Below are 13,634 nucleotides of genomic sequence, written 5' to 3' on the forward strand. Positions count from 1 at the left end.
TGTTTTATTTTCATAAAATAAAAAATAAAAACCTTTAAAAAAAAATAAAAATAACTGAATTTTCAATTTGAAAACTGTGGATTATGCTCTTAAAGTTACCTGGAGCAGCTTTTGGCTGCCTCTGGTAACTTGTGGGGGGCTGCCACCCGAGGCGAGTTTCTCAACTTGTCTCATTGGCACAGCACCCCTGCATAGACATTTTGCAGAGACAGTTCTTGGCATTTTACTTTTTTTGTTACTGAGCTTAATGACCTAAATAAAAACAAAAAGTCGATGTTGCAGTGATTCTTACATATATGACCAGATAATTATACTACACATCATATGAGATGACAGTTATATGGCTATCTTAACTCTCTTCATGACTTGGACCATGTTCCCAACTGGGATTTTTTTTTGGCAGTGATTCCTGAATTCTAGTACGGAACAAAGGCATTTTTTCTACCATAGATACCCCTGAAACCATTAGTCACCCAGTAGCGTGACTGTTATAATAATGTTTTCAGTTATCTGTAACGTTTCTGCTAGCTAAAAGAGGGACTGGGCAGGCTACAAAGCAGAACAGGGGAGACTAAGCACAAGAGATCTGCAAAAACACTGCTTTTTATACATTTAATATAAGGTAGAGTGTTAAATGACATCGTTTTTGAGACTAAGGGGCAGATTTATCAAAATGTGAGATTAGAGCTCAGCACAAACATATTCACTACTTTCTATTCATTTGTATGGAATTTTTAAAAGGGGATCAATGTGTAAAAGTTATTGTTTACCATTTCATAAATACACTTCTAAAACTCCCATAGGACTCAATAGAAAGCGAGTTTCTCTGTGGTTAATTCTAATCTACCATTTTGATAAATCTGCCTCCAAATGTCGAATTTTACTATTATAGTCTTGTGAAATGATAAGTAGACATGAGCCTGCTGAAGCATGCTGAATCTTACTAAACAGGTGTTACTCAGCAGATATTTAGCAAAGAATTCCGAATAATGGAAAAAAGCATAGTCCAACAGTAGAGATGCTGTCGTCTGGTAGGTGTCTGGTGCCTTCACTAAACCCCTTGTACAAACAATCATTTTGTCTCCTCTTCTCCACTACTGTGAAATCGTTTGGCCACTGCTGTAATGAGGGCTGCTCCTTTTCCGCTTCCATCTTCAGACAACATAAATGTTACATCACACTCTGGTGACAGCTTTTTTACTGTTTCCTGGAGAATTCTTGAGAAACTAATGCAAAAGAAAGAGAAATATGGCATGACATATATCACAACCTTCTACAAGATGGGTTGCATTTCATTTACTAAATACCAGCCTGTCAGATTTGCAGACTAAACTTCTGTATTTAATGTTTCCATATCTATCAAATTACACCTCTGACAAGCCTGACTTATAAAAGGCAGGGCTGGAGTTGGAGAATTGGCTTATCTAGGAGATGAAGGAAAGTTGGGGCTCTCAGCTCTCCATCCTGAAATCAAAACTGTTATCTGGGTGCTTTAGGGTTTCACAGACCCTAGCAACTAGGCAATGGTTATAATAATAGACTGGAAGATTAATAGTAGAATGGACAATTATTATATAATAATAACAAAGGGGTATAGCCATTGAGTGATCCAGCATTCTAGTTGTCAGTGATCTTTGAACCAGAAAACATTTCAAATTTCAGTTGACAGAGAGGTTGATTGCAGACAAATGAATACCTACATCTTGTGTTTATTCTAACACAAAGTTGCACTTTAGTTAGTATTTTGTCTACTAGTGCGTAGGCTCTAGTACAGTATTTGGCTTCGAAAAGTGTCAGAGTTTGCCATACACTGAAAAACTACAGTGTGACAAAGCATAGTGTCTATAGTGTCTATGGGGGGGGGGTGATGAAATGCTGAACCTCCAGGGTGGGGTTGAACAGAAAAAGTGAGACAGCTACTGCATAAGAGAGTTGGAGCTTTACATTAGATGTTCAGTGCACACAACTTACTGAGGATGCAATTTGAACAGTGTCCCATCTACACCAACAGTGACCTTCAGATGTTCCAAACCCCGGTTCTCTCTGATTTTATCCACAACAGCTGCCAAACCAGCACCACACAGCTTGGCTGCTCTCGTTGATACAGCTCCACAAACCTCTTTTACTATTATACTGTCATCACATGTACTGTCTAAGCCAAGCTGCTGCAAGATCTTTCTGACCTGAAGAAGAGCCAAGCGATCACTGTGCAAGAAAAGGAATAGTGATTAATGTAGCATAAATATATTTTAACCTACAGAATAACTGTATATTACAACATGCTACTATGACATGCCTAGTCATGGGTATATTTATTTCCATGACCTTTTATTTTACAAATGTATTCCCTGAATGAGCACTAGAGGCATGCTTTTGCACCTTAGAGCCCATGTACTTTATCCTGGAGTCTCCATAAAAGACCCTATTGACTATTTTCAAACTTCAATGTCTACAAATGGAAAATAGCCCATTATTCAGAATAGCATACAGTTCACTTTAATCCTTCTTTCTAGTGTTATTTATATGCAAATGTGTGCATTCAAATGGAAGGAATCATATTATAAATATTGTAAACTCCATTCCATTTGTCCTCCTCTGCCTATGTCCGCTGCTATTAACCTATGCTCAGTATACTAATCTGTAGATCCCAGCCCCCAACCTGCCCCTGTGTATTTTCATAGGAACTCAGGTGGATCAATAACTGGTTGTGTATTCTGACATCTATCTGTGTTCCACTGCACATGGAATGAAATAAATGGAAGTAGCAGTTTGAAATGCTTATGTATATTTTATTGTATTTATATATGTATGTATTGGACCATAAATGTAGCTTTTTTATATTTAATGTTTTTTTTTATATATTACATGTTGCCTTAAACAATCAGATCAATGTGTTTATAAGGACATTAATCAGGATGTGACATGGTATGTTTACTGATTATTTTTCACATATAGAAGGATGTTTAATTAAGCATTTCCTCAATACACGATGTCTATAGTAATACATAATTTGCCTTTTAAATGTATTTTTTTTTCAGTATATTTCACATACATGGATGAATTGTTTCCATATTGGGACATTTTACCATTCAATATGCTTAATATTGCCAGGCAAGGATTTGTGGAAAGGCCACCTAGGCCCAGGCAGAATTTTAGGGGGGACGGCATGCTGCCCAACCACACCCACCTTGGTTCAAAAACACTGGGTATGTGCTGGAGATACAAAATTTTTGCACCAATCACCATTGTTCCAATTCAGATGATGAATATTTGCACGAATAAAGGGGAGGGGCAAGGGTCGACGAACGGAAGTGGGCCTAGGGGTGCCCACTATGTAAATCCAGCCCAGTATATTGGCAGGTTCATTATTCCTACTCAGTACTATGGCAATCAGATGTACAGGACAGATGGTAGGTCCCATTGTCTCCATGGATCTTAGCAACTGTCACTAATAGTCACTGGTTAACGGGGGAGGAATAAAACAGTAAGGGTAGGATGACAGGACAAAGATGGCTTTTTGGGGTGGTTAGAAGAAGTGATGTTGTGAAAAGGAAGAACAGAGGGTATAGGGGGGCAGCATGCATGAAGAGGGAGATGAGAAGAGAAAAGAGTGAAGGGGTAATTGGAAAAATATTGAGAGAGGTAAGGGCAGAAATATAGAATAGTAGAGGGGAAATGTAGAAAAAATTTCATAAATTCAAATATAAATGTAGAGGAAAAGAACATTTATTAAGCATAAAAACAGGAGCAGAACCACATAAAGGAGAAAAGAATAGAAGAGATAAAACAAGAGGGAGAAAGTAGAATAAAAAAATAAAAAAAAATAAAAAAAAAATATATATATATATATAAACATATATACTGTATATAGTGCAGCAATGGATGGATATAAAACTATTACCCTACAATTAATTAGTTCTTTTTACTGGTGACACAATTCTGTCTATAACTCACTAAGTGAAACATCTGTTTTTGGCAACAATAAAAAGACCTTCACTTCATTAAATGTGCCAAAACATCACCTTTCAATTTGTGACAAAAATTTTGTTTCAAATATTCCTTTTGTCCTCAGTCTTTCTGAAATCTGTCCACGAAACAGTAGGCCACACTTTGTCAGATCAATCAGAACCTGCCTCACTATCTCTCCCAGGTACATTCCACTTGTCATTTTCTCATAGCTGCAAGAAAAAAAATGCAATTCTTGTAGAGAAGTATAAAGGGATAAAAATAATAAACTTTTCCCATTGTTCTTGACATCAGTATGGGTTGAAGTAAAACGTGTTCTTTTCTGTTCTATTATTTTGTTATGCTTAATATGTTCATATAAATAAAACTGCAATCTATTAGCAATCTTAAAACCAACAAAATTGTTTTAGCCATAAAAAAGAACATAAATCACGTTTGGTAGTAAAAGACTGGAGTTGTAGCAACACAATCCTATTTGGGGAATGGAGGTCTAGTAGGATTTTTGTTTTTAAACTGCCACAAGATATATACACTTTGGGGCACATTTATCAAGGGTCGAATATCGAGGGTTAATTAACCCTCGAATTTAAATCCTTTGAATATCGAATTGGAAGGATTTAGCACAAATCCTTTGATCGATCAAAGTAAAAATCGTTCAATCGAAAGATAAGAAGGAAGGTGCCCATAGGCTAACATTGTACCTCGGTAGGTTTAAAATGCCGAAGTATGTAGTCGAAGTATTTATTAAAGAAACAGTACTTCGACTATCGAATGGTCGAATAGTCGAACGATTTTTAGTTCAAATCGAAGTTGAAAGTCATAGTAGCCTATTCGATGGTCAAAGTACCCAAAAAAATACTTCGAAATTCGAAGTTTTTTTTCATTTGAATCCTTCACTCGAGCTTAGTAAATGTGCCCCTTTGTGTGTACTTGTAGGGGATGTGGAAGGAGGTAACCTTCCCAAGTTTGAAATGTGTAGCACCCTCTAGGGGTTGTGAGTCTGAGCTAGTAGAGCAGATTTGGGGCCCACTAGGCAATTATAGTGTGGACTAAATACCCAGTGACAACCACCAGACTTTAGGGACTCAAGAGGGAAGGACTTATGTGCACAAGTGAAGTACCTTGTCACAGTTATTGTTCTTAAATATATCTACTATCCCTGTTTAAGAACCCCCGGCACCCAAAAATCTTAGCAAAAGTATGAGTGAGAGAGATGTAGATTTCTTTATAAGTCCCTTGCTATATTTATTTGCAAGGTACAGCCGCATGTAGAGTTACATATAGCAGAGCTCTATCTTAGAGATTAGCAGAAGAGCAGTGCCTTGGTGTCTATAGCATTACAGGAGTGTTAGTGAGCATTTATTTTACAAAAATACAGAATGCCAAGGTCTAAAATGATGTCTGTTTTATGCATATATTTATTAATAAAGACTATGAAGAGAAAAAAGGTAAAATAAATGTGAGACATACTTAACTCTTAAACTCAGTTGGTTCATGCCTTAAAGCTTAGACAATACTAAATCTATATAGGCAGTGCTAATGGCTGCATACTTGCAAACTGGAACTGTCTCAACTAAGTGAACACAATGTGTACATCTAAAATGTCATGGTTTTGTGGTAACAGATATATATCACACACGTGTTCTTGCAGGACATTCATTAAGATACATAAGCAGATAAACATAACTTGATCATCCTGCCAAGACTCTGGGGGACATACTGCAAAGAAAAGAAAGGAATTTAATGAAGTTGAGAGTGTTACCTCTGTTTCCCTGGATTCAGAGAATTTTCATCTACATCAATATCATATTTTGTTTGAATATCAGCCAGGCAGCCATTGTCTCCAAATCCTCCCCACTCTGTGTTGATGCACATTTTGCCTTCATCTTCTTCCACTAATTCAATATTTTTCATTTCTTCCATGTAACAGACATTGCTCCCAGTCCCTGAAAAATAGAAGATCTTTCATTTACATCATCAACTGATACCCAACCTGCTGTAAATATATTACTTTATGGTTTAACCAGAGGCATAGCAACAAAGGAAGCAGATCCTGCGACTTCTGGGGTAGGGCAGCAGGTTTAAGGGCCCACCTTAAGTAGTTTCATGAAAGTTGTTTCCAAAGTTTAGGAAAACCATAAAATGATTTTGCTATGGGGACCAGTCAGTGCTCCCACAGCAAAATCATTTCAACTTTGAGCATGAATTTTGCATAAACATTTATTGATTATTAAGCAGTGCCCCACTGGGCCCTGAAGCAGGCAGTTACATGATCTAATTCATTTATAGTTATGCTCCAGAACCCAGTAACTTCTAGTTATGCTACTAACTGACGCGATACTACTATGCGATACTCAAGTAGTAGGCCCTGAGTAATATGATGGCAGCTTTGTGGGGAAAATATTTAATTAAAAAAAACAAACTGCTATGTACCGTTATTAATAAACTATTCTGCCTAAAAATTGCATTTCCTGCAAGAAAAGTGTAAATGTTTTGGTTGTTTCCTATAAGGGTTCTTACATACAAGCAAGTTGTGTTTCACCTGTGTTTGTGACTTCTCTGCAGTACAGTGATACAAACTGATAGAAAAGACAGGGCTGCATTAATGCATTGGTTCCCTTGTGGTGTATTGCATGAAAGATCCACCGCAGAGAAAGCACAGGCAAACCAGGTTTGGTTCTCACCCAACAGCACAGATGGACATGTAGAAATGTTCCCCAGATGCCATAATTAAGTGGGAAGGGCATGAAAGTGAAGAAGTAGCTCAACCCTGAAGTGCTTATTGATTATGTAGCATGCAAATGTCTACTGATCAATAAACACTTCAGGGCTATGCTCTCCCTTGCCCTGCATATATCAAGTTGCATAACTAATTCTGTATTTTTACTCAGACCAAATATATTGGATCTAATGCAGCCATAGCAATAAGGAATACTTCGAAGCTGCAATTGCTTATTAGATATTCAGCCAGATATCACTATTATTGTATGAACTAGAGATAGTATATTCCAGCTCTAAATAGTGTTAGGCAAGATTCAACCCCATAACAATTGCTATAATAACATTAATAGGTGCAATTGTGGATGTATTATTGCATCTGTAAGTGAAAATACCTTTAGTAAACAAGACCTTAGTCCTTTCAACTTTTGAGACACATTACCTGCAATAAGACCAATTTCACAATTAGGGTCTTCATATCCACACGTCATCATGGTGCCCACGGTGTCATTGACAATTGCTACTATATCCAAGTCAAATTCCTGAAATTGAAGCGAAAAATAGAGAAGTGAAAGTGTGTTCTTATTTAAAATATGGGAGCATGTGCATATTGTTGGTCTACAGCCTTTGGTCACCTATGTTGGCAGAGCCTGCCCACCCCAATGGTAAAACTAGTTTCCTCTTATCTCTCCTCCAGTGGTATGTTTGGATATGAGTAGTGTCGATAATAAAACATATGGTATTGGTCTGTAGATAACCCACACCTCTACCCGGTGCTTGCGGGGGGTGGGCAAGTGATCCACGTTCCCTATAATATTCTTGCTGAGGTAGGGAATTAAATAAGGATGAGGATAAACAGTAATCATCAACAAAAAAGCCACATCTATGGGAACCACAGTAGTATGGGGTCACAAGAATTCAGCACCCCCTAATGTTATACAACTAGAATGTGTCCTTATCCATACCAATTACTTCATTAAAATATCCTGGCCTTCCTTAGGGTACACACATTTTACTTATGACTACAAATGAGCCATGTGATGACAAGCATATTTTAAATAACAGAAGAGATTACCAATAACATCACAAAGCAGAGCATTCCAAAGTGAAGCCAAACATTAAAGCTTTTTGTTACTTACATTCCTTCTTTTGATGGCTTCTCTTAGCATATCAACAACATCTTGACCTTCGCAATCAGTAGCTTTAAAACCTTTTGTCCATCCAACTAGAGTTCCCTATGAAACAGAAAAGGTAGAGATGTGGGTTCCAGTTTGTGTTCCAACATTTGTTTCCCTGCAATAACAGCATTGGAAATAAATTACTGACAAAAGAGCCATTGTATGACAGTGTTTCATGAACATTCAACTGATGACATAACTAAGCACAGTGTATATGGATATCATTTAAAAATATTGAAGGTTATTTTTTATTATAGAGATAGAGCTTTGTCTCCAAAAGCTTACTTTGTCAACTGGAACTGGTTCCATGACCTGTGTAAAAAGTACTGGTATCGATGGCATTTTGCCTATATATGGTGAAGTAACTTATCATTGACTTCTAATATCCTTATACTGTATTTTACCATAAGTGGTACATCATTTTACATATCATTCCTTGCTGATACAGCTTAGATTCACAGCTTTGTGGTGTTCTGAATTTCTTCTTAGAATATTGTATAATTATAAACAGGGGGACAAATTTAAGAATTACTTCTAAAAAGTACTGGATCATGTTAATTCTAGCAGATCATCTGGTATGTAACAAGGTAATTAATCAAATTACATGTACCAAGAAGAGGATATAGTACATAATCGTGCCATTACCTTATCAATTCGATCTTGCTTGCAAGGAAAGGAGAAAGTGAATCCCAGTGGTAAAGGAGCACCTTTTATTCCCATGTAGTCAAGGAATTCAGCAATGCATTCTACTATGTGATCAAAGAGCTAGAATAAGAATAGATAATATAAGGTACAATATGTCAAACAAAAAATAAACCAGACTTATTAGTGAAACTGTCATCACATGAAAGCTCCTTTTTTTTTGATAATACCATGTGATTTTTTTTTTTTAGGGATGCACCGAATCCAGGATTCGGTTTGGGATTCGACCAAGATTCGTTTTTTTTCAGCAGAATTTGATTTCGGCTGAATCCAAGTGCCTGGGCGAACCGAATCCGAAAAATCAAATGACTTTTCATCACACAAACAAGGAATTTATAAAATGTCTTAACCATGTGCTGCACATGTGGTTCTTTTTACCCCTTTTCCCCATAATTTACATATGCAAATTATGATTCGGGTTCGGTATTCGCCTGAATCTTTCACTAAGGATTTGGGATACAGTTAAATCCTAAAAAGCGGATTCGGTGCATCCCTAATTTTTTTTACACAGGCTTTAGTGGTGTTTTGGGGGTTCCTGGCCAAATCCCAAACCGAATCCTGGATTCGGTACATCCCTAGAATTTACACCCCCATCATAACAGTGACGAAAACAATGATCCCATTCCCATTCACAGCATCCACCTGTCAATGCACACTTGGGGTGGATTCAGGTGTAACAATGCATATTTTCACACAAAAATCAGCATGGTATGTGCACCGATAGGCAGGTGACATTCCGATCATTGCATACTGTCATATTGTCATAGTGTGACACTAGCCTTAAAAGTGCCAAGTACATACTAGTACATGGAAACAAATTACTGTACACAAATATATGTGTAGAAACATACAAGTACACACATATTGTACACCCATATTAGTACGGAGACAGTGAGACTCACCTCTTCTCTTCCTACAGAAATAATCTAAAGGAAAGTATTCTCAGTAACGTTTCTTCAATTTCCAAGTTACCTCCTCTCCTGTTCCTTGCATGATTTCCAGGGGAATTGCAAAGATCTTGTTGTACATCCTCACATATTTTCTCCGTCCACTTCGTATTTTCACAAGAAGGACTCGGAAATTGGTTCCTCCAAGATCGAGAGCCAAGAACTTTCCCCATTCTGCAATAAATATTGTTCATTACTAAAAGGCACTGAGATACCAGTAAAAGTTACTAGGCAATACATTTCAATATAAAGCATGTATAATAGGGGAAGGAATTAGAATTGCTGCATGGCAGCTCTAGGGTCTTTGGTTTGATTATAGCTTGGGCACTATTTATGCTTGCATGGGTTGCCACTGGGAACTCGGGTTTCCTCTCACCCATACCTCCCAACTGTCCCTTTTTCGGAGGGACAGTCCCTATTTTGACAGCTCAACCCGCAGTCCCTCATTTGTACTGGAAAGTCCCTCTTTTCTCTGCACTGAACAGCCAGAAAAAGAAACAAAGTTTCTCACTTAATTGGCTTTTAGCAGAGAGCCCAGAACAGCTAACAGGTGCAAATTAGATACTTTGTAACAATTTTGAGACACAAAAACACAGTTTAGATAAGGAGAAATATTTTCAAACTTTCATAACCTGCCAAATTTTGTAAAACAAACATGGTAATTAGGGGGTGTGGCCACCGAAAGGGGTGTGGCCAAAAAATTGCTGTGCTACGTGTGGTCAAAAAATTGCTGCTCTTTTTACTTCCAAAATGTTGGGAGGTATGCTCACCCCCCAAACATATAGAAATGATAACTGACTACAGATAAAATTGACCATAGTGGTAAACTCCACTGAGGCAGCGTATAATTTCTGTAAATTGCTGTGGATTATGTAGGTGCTCTACAAATAAAGAATAAAAATAATAGCTCAGTGGTTAAAACAATGGAATATAAATCAGAAAAGCCTTGGTTGTAACCATAAAAAGTCTCAAACTCTAGGTGCCTTAGATTTACAGGACTGAATAGTAGAACAGTACTGACAATAATCCGATAAATAAAGTAGTCAGGAAGAAAACAATGTAATTTCTAAATCCCAATTCAGGTAAGGACTTGGGCAAATCTCAGCCATTTTGTTGCAGGATTTGGATTCGGCCAAATCCTAGTGCCTGGTCAAAACAATTCTGAACCTTAATATCGTGTTACTTTAAAAGCACTGGAAAGCTGTAGGTGACAATTTTTTTTTGTATTTTGAAGTTATTTGGATGTGGCTTATTTGCATATGCAAATTATGGTTCAGATTCGATTGGGGGTTCAGACAAATATTTTGTAACAAATTCAATGCATCCGTGCTTCTCAGGCTCATTAATCAACGGCAGGCCCGGATTTGTGGAAAGGCCACCAAGGCCCAGGCCTAGGGGGGCAGGATTTTAGGGGGTTGCATGAAGCCCAACCACACCCGCATTAGTTCGGAAGCTCTGGGGCTGATCATGAGTTACAATAGTTTTTTTTTAATTTCCCATGCGCCAATCCCCAGTGCTCCTATCCTCATGATGAAAATTTGTGCATGTACACAAATGAAGGGGAGGGGACAGGGGTGATGAACTGCAGCGGGTAATGTAAACGGCACGGTAATGTAAATATGGCCCTGCGGCTGGGCATAGGTTCATGACCAATAAAGCCACAAAATCAAAGCCCTTAAAGTCCACATACAAAGTATCTTCTGTACCTTGCACCAAATTGAAAATCCAAGACAAGGCACAGAGCTGAGAGGTGCAAACAGGCAGTAAGTAGAAGGCTTATTAGTGCCTTGCATCTTCCAGTGCACCTGGCCAGCACATTGAGAATAATGGAAAAGATAGGGGCATGGCATGGATGGGGTACAATCATGTGCTGGCCATGTCCAGCCTCCCTACATGTCATATTGCCAAGAGCAGGCAGCACTGCATACAGAGAGGAGCAAGTCTTTTTACTACATTGTAGAAATGCAAAGAAATGTCCCTCAGGATGGCAAGGTACATTCTGGATAAAAACATGGTACCTTAAGCCTGTTTTTGCACTTTGCACCAGAGCACATTTAGGGAGTGGTGCAAGCATTCTGGGCATGTTTGTTCATGAATGTCAATTAATATAGGGCGTGTCTTTGTCACATAGTGACCGCACCACTTACTTAATATAAATATTTGTTTTATATGTTTTATTGTTACCTGTTCCATCTGGTGTACCATACACAAACGTTGGCAGCATTTTCACTGTTGCCGAATTATGAGTTTCTTTCTTCAGTCCATTTTTAAGTTCCGTCATCATTCTCCCCTTAATGTCAAAGAGCTTTTCATCAGAGAGCTGCAGCAAAGCCAGGATCTCGTCAATTTGCTTGTGCTGTGACAATAGTCTACATGCCACTGCGGTCACCATAGCAGCGCCTTTGCCACTGCCACTTTCTGAGAGTAGAAACCGTACATCACAGTTTGGCACAAGTCTCCTTACAACTTTGTGCAAGCGCTTAGCATATCTAAAAAAAAAAAAAAAAGGTGTAATAAATTAAAACGTATCCTGTAGCCAAAGAATAAATTTGTTTTTTATAATGCTTTAATTAAAAAAAACTGGATGTTTCAGTCACCTGCCAATCTTGGTATTGGTGGCCCTGTGCTACCTGAGGAATGGTTTCCCAATATTTAGCACAGAATTCAACATGACTGCAAGATAAACATAAAACTTACTGAGGATGTGTTTTATAAACAGTTCCATCCATCCCTACTGTAGTTCTCATCCTATTTAATTTCTTATTCTCCCTAAGGCGGTCAAGGATTGCAGCAAGAGCAGCGGCACACAGATTGGCTGACCGGAATGAGACGATGGTGCAAACATGCTGAACAGCTATGCAGTCTTCTTCTGATGGCTCCAGCCCAAGTTCAATTAATATCTGATTTGTGTTATACAGACCTTCCTTGTACCTGTTTTGGAAAACAAAAGGAAGCTGGTTACATATTAAGCTATGGCCACACTGGGCTGATTCTCAGCTGAATTAGCATCTACACTTGAATCAGAGATCTTCTATGTCTGCACTCGGAGTATGAATTTCTGCTATGAAATCTGCAGCGTGAAGAACACTGATTCAAGCATAGGGGCTGATTCACAGCTTGCATTTACCAGAATTATATAATTATATGATTCAGTTTTCCAAAAAATCACTGATATTCATGTTATTTCTGTTGAGTTAAATAACAAATGTATCCTCTCATTTAGTGTCTTGCAGTGTATGCCCAGTTTAAGTTTAAGGAGTGATATATCCAGTATCACAGAAAATCATCTTGTAAATTGGTGGTACGGCATTAAATGGATGCTTCCTATGCATATTTACATTCAGAAATCTTTAGAGTAACACATCTCCCAACAATATGAATTCCCCTATGAAAGCAAAGCTAGAATGCAGAAACAAGACACTATGGGGGTTATATACTAAACCTTGAATTTATCTGGTCTGGCTTTTTGGGGCAAAAACTCAAATTTTTCGTGGAAAAAACCTTGAATTTTTCAAAATCTATTATACTCCTGCAAAAAAGCCCAAATCCGAAAATCCCCCATCTCAGACTTGTCGAGGTCCTGTATAAGTCAACGGGAGAGGCATCCATCCCAATTTGAAGATATTGTGGTTTGTGCTGGGATTATCCCAAAAAAATCAAGCGATTTGGGAAATGTCTGAAAAAAATGGACGATTCTGGTTTTCACTTGGTTTTTTTTTGTGTTTTTTCCCAATCCAATTAATTCAAGTTTTTAAATAAATAAATAAGGTCAAATCAGACATGGGAGTTTGGTCAAGTTTTTTAAAATAATGAGATAAATTCGGAGTTTAGTAAATAACCCCCTTTATGTAGAATGTTTCAGCTTTCTGATATTGCATGACCACAAATGAAGGCCATTATGACTGGAATATTGAATCTATAATAAGTACTATTTTTGTAGTCTTCTTGTGCACCGTTCCCTCTCCATAGATATATAGATAGATAGATAGATAGATAGATAGATAGATAGATAGATAGATAGATAGATAGATAGATAGATAGATAAATAGATAGAAATAAGCAAGGACATATCAAGGGCACAAGCATTTGGTTTACTGCATGTTACTCATGTTGTCAGTGTTTA

General features: G+C 37.7%; 1 protein-coding gene across 1 annotated transcript in view; it reads right to left on the minus strand.

The window, feature by feature from the left end:
- Window positions 1-380: 380 nt before the first annotated feature.
- LOC108696205 (hexokinase HKDC1) overlaps window positions 381-13,634 on the minus strand; it is a 29,539-nt gene continuing 16,285 nt past the window's right edge. Inside the window, exons 9-18 of the mRNA XM_018225351.2 lie at window positions 12,209-12,442; window positions 11,696-12,000; window positions 9,537-9,685; window positions 8,508-8,627; window positions 7,824-7,919; window positions 7,127-7,226; window positions 5,729-5,912; window positions 4,023-4,178; window positions 1,972-2,205; window positions 381-1,226 (exon numbers count right to left, since the gene is read on the minus strand). Of these exons, the coding sequence (XP_018080840.1) occupies window positions 1,073-1,226; window positions 1,972-2,205; window positions 4,023-4,178; window positions 5,729-5,912; window positions 7,127-7,226; window positions 7,824-7,919; window positions 8,508-8,627; window positions 9,537-9,685; window positions 11,696-12,000; window positions 12,209-12,442 (1,732 nt within the window). The 3' untranslated portion in view covers window positions 381-1,072. The remainder of the gene's footprint in view (window positions 1,227-1,971; window positions 2,206-4,022; window positions 4,179-5,728; window positions 5,913-7,126; window positions 7,227-7,823; window positions 7,920-8,507; window positions 8,628-9,536; window positions 9,686-11,695; window positions 12,001-12,208; window positions 12,443-13,634) is intronic.

This window comes from Xenopus laevis, chromosome 7L (genome assembly GCF_017654675.1).
Source record: "Xenopus laevis strain J_2021 chromosome 7L, Xenopus_laevis_v10.1, whole genome shotgun sequence".
Lineage (NCBI taxonomy): Eukaryota > Metazoa > Chordata > Amphibia > Anura > Pipidae > Xenopus > Xenopus laevis.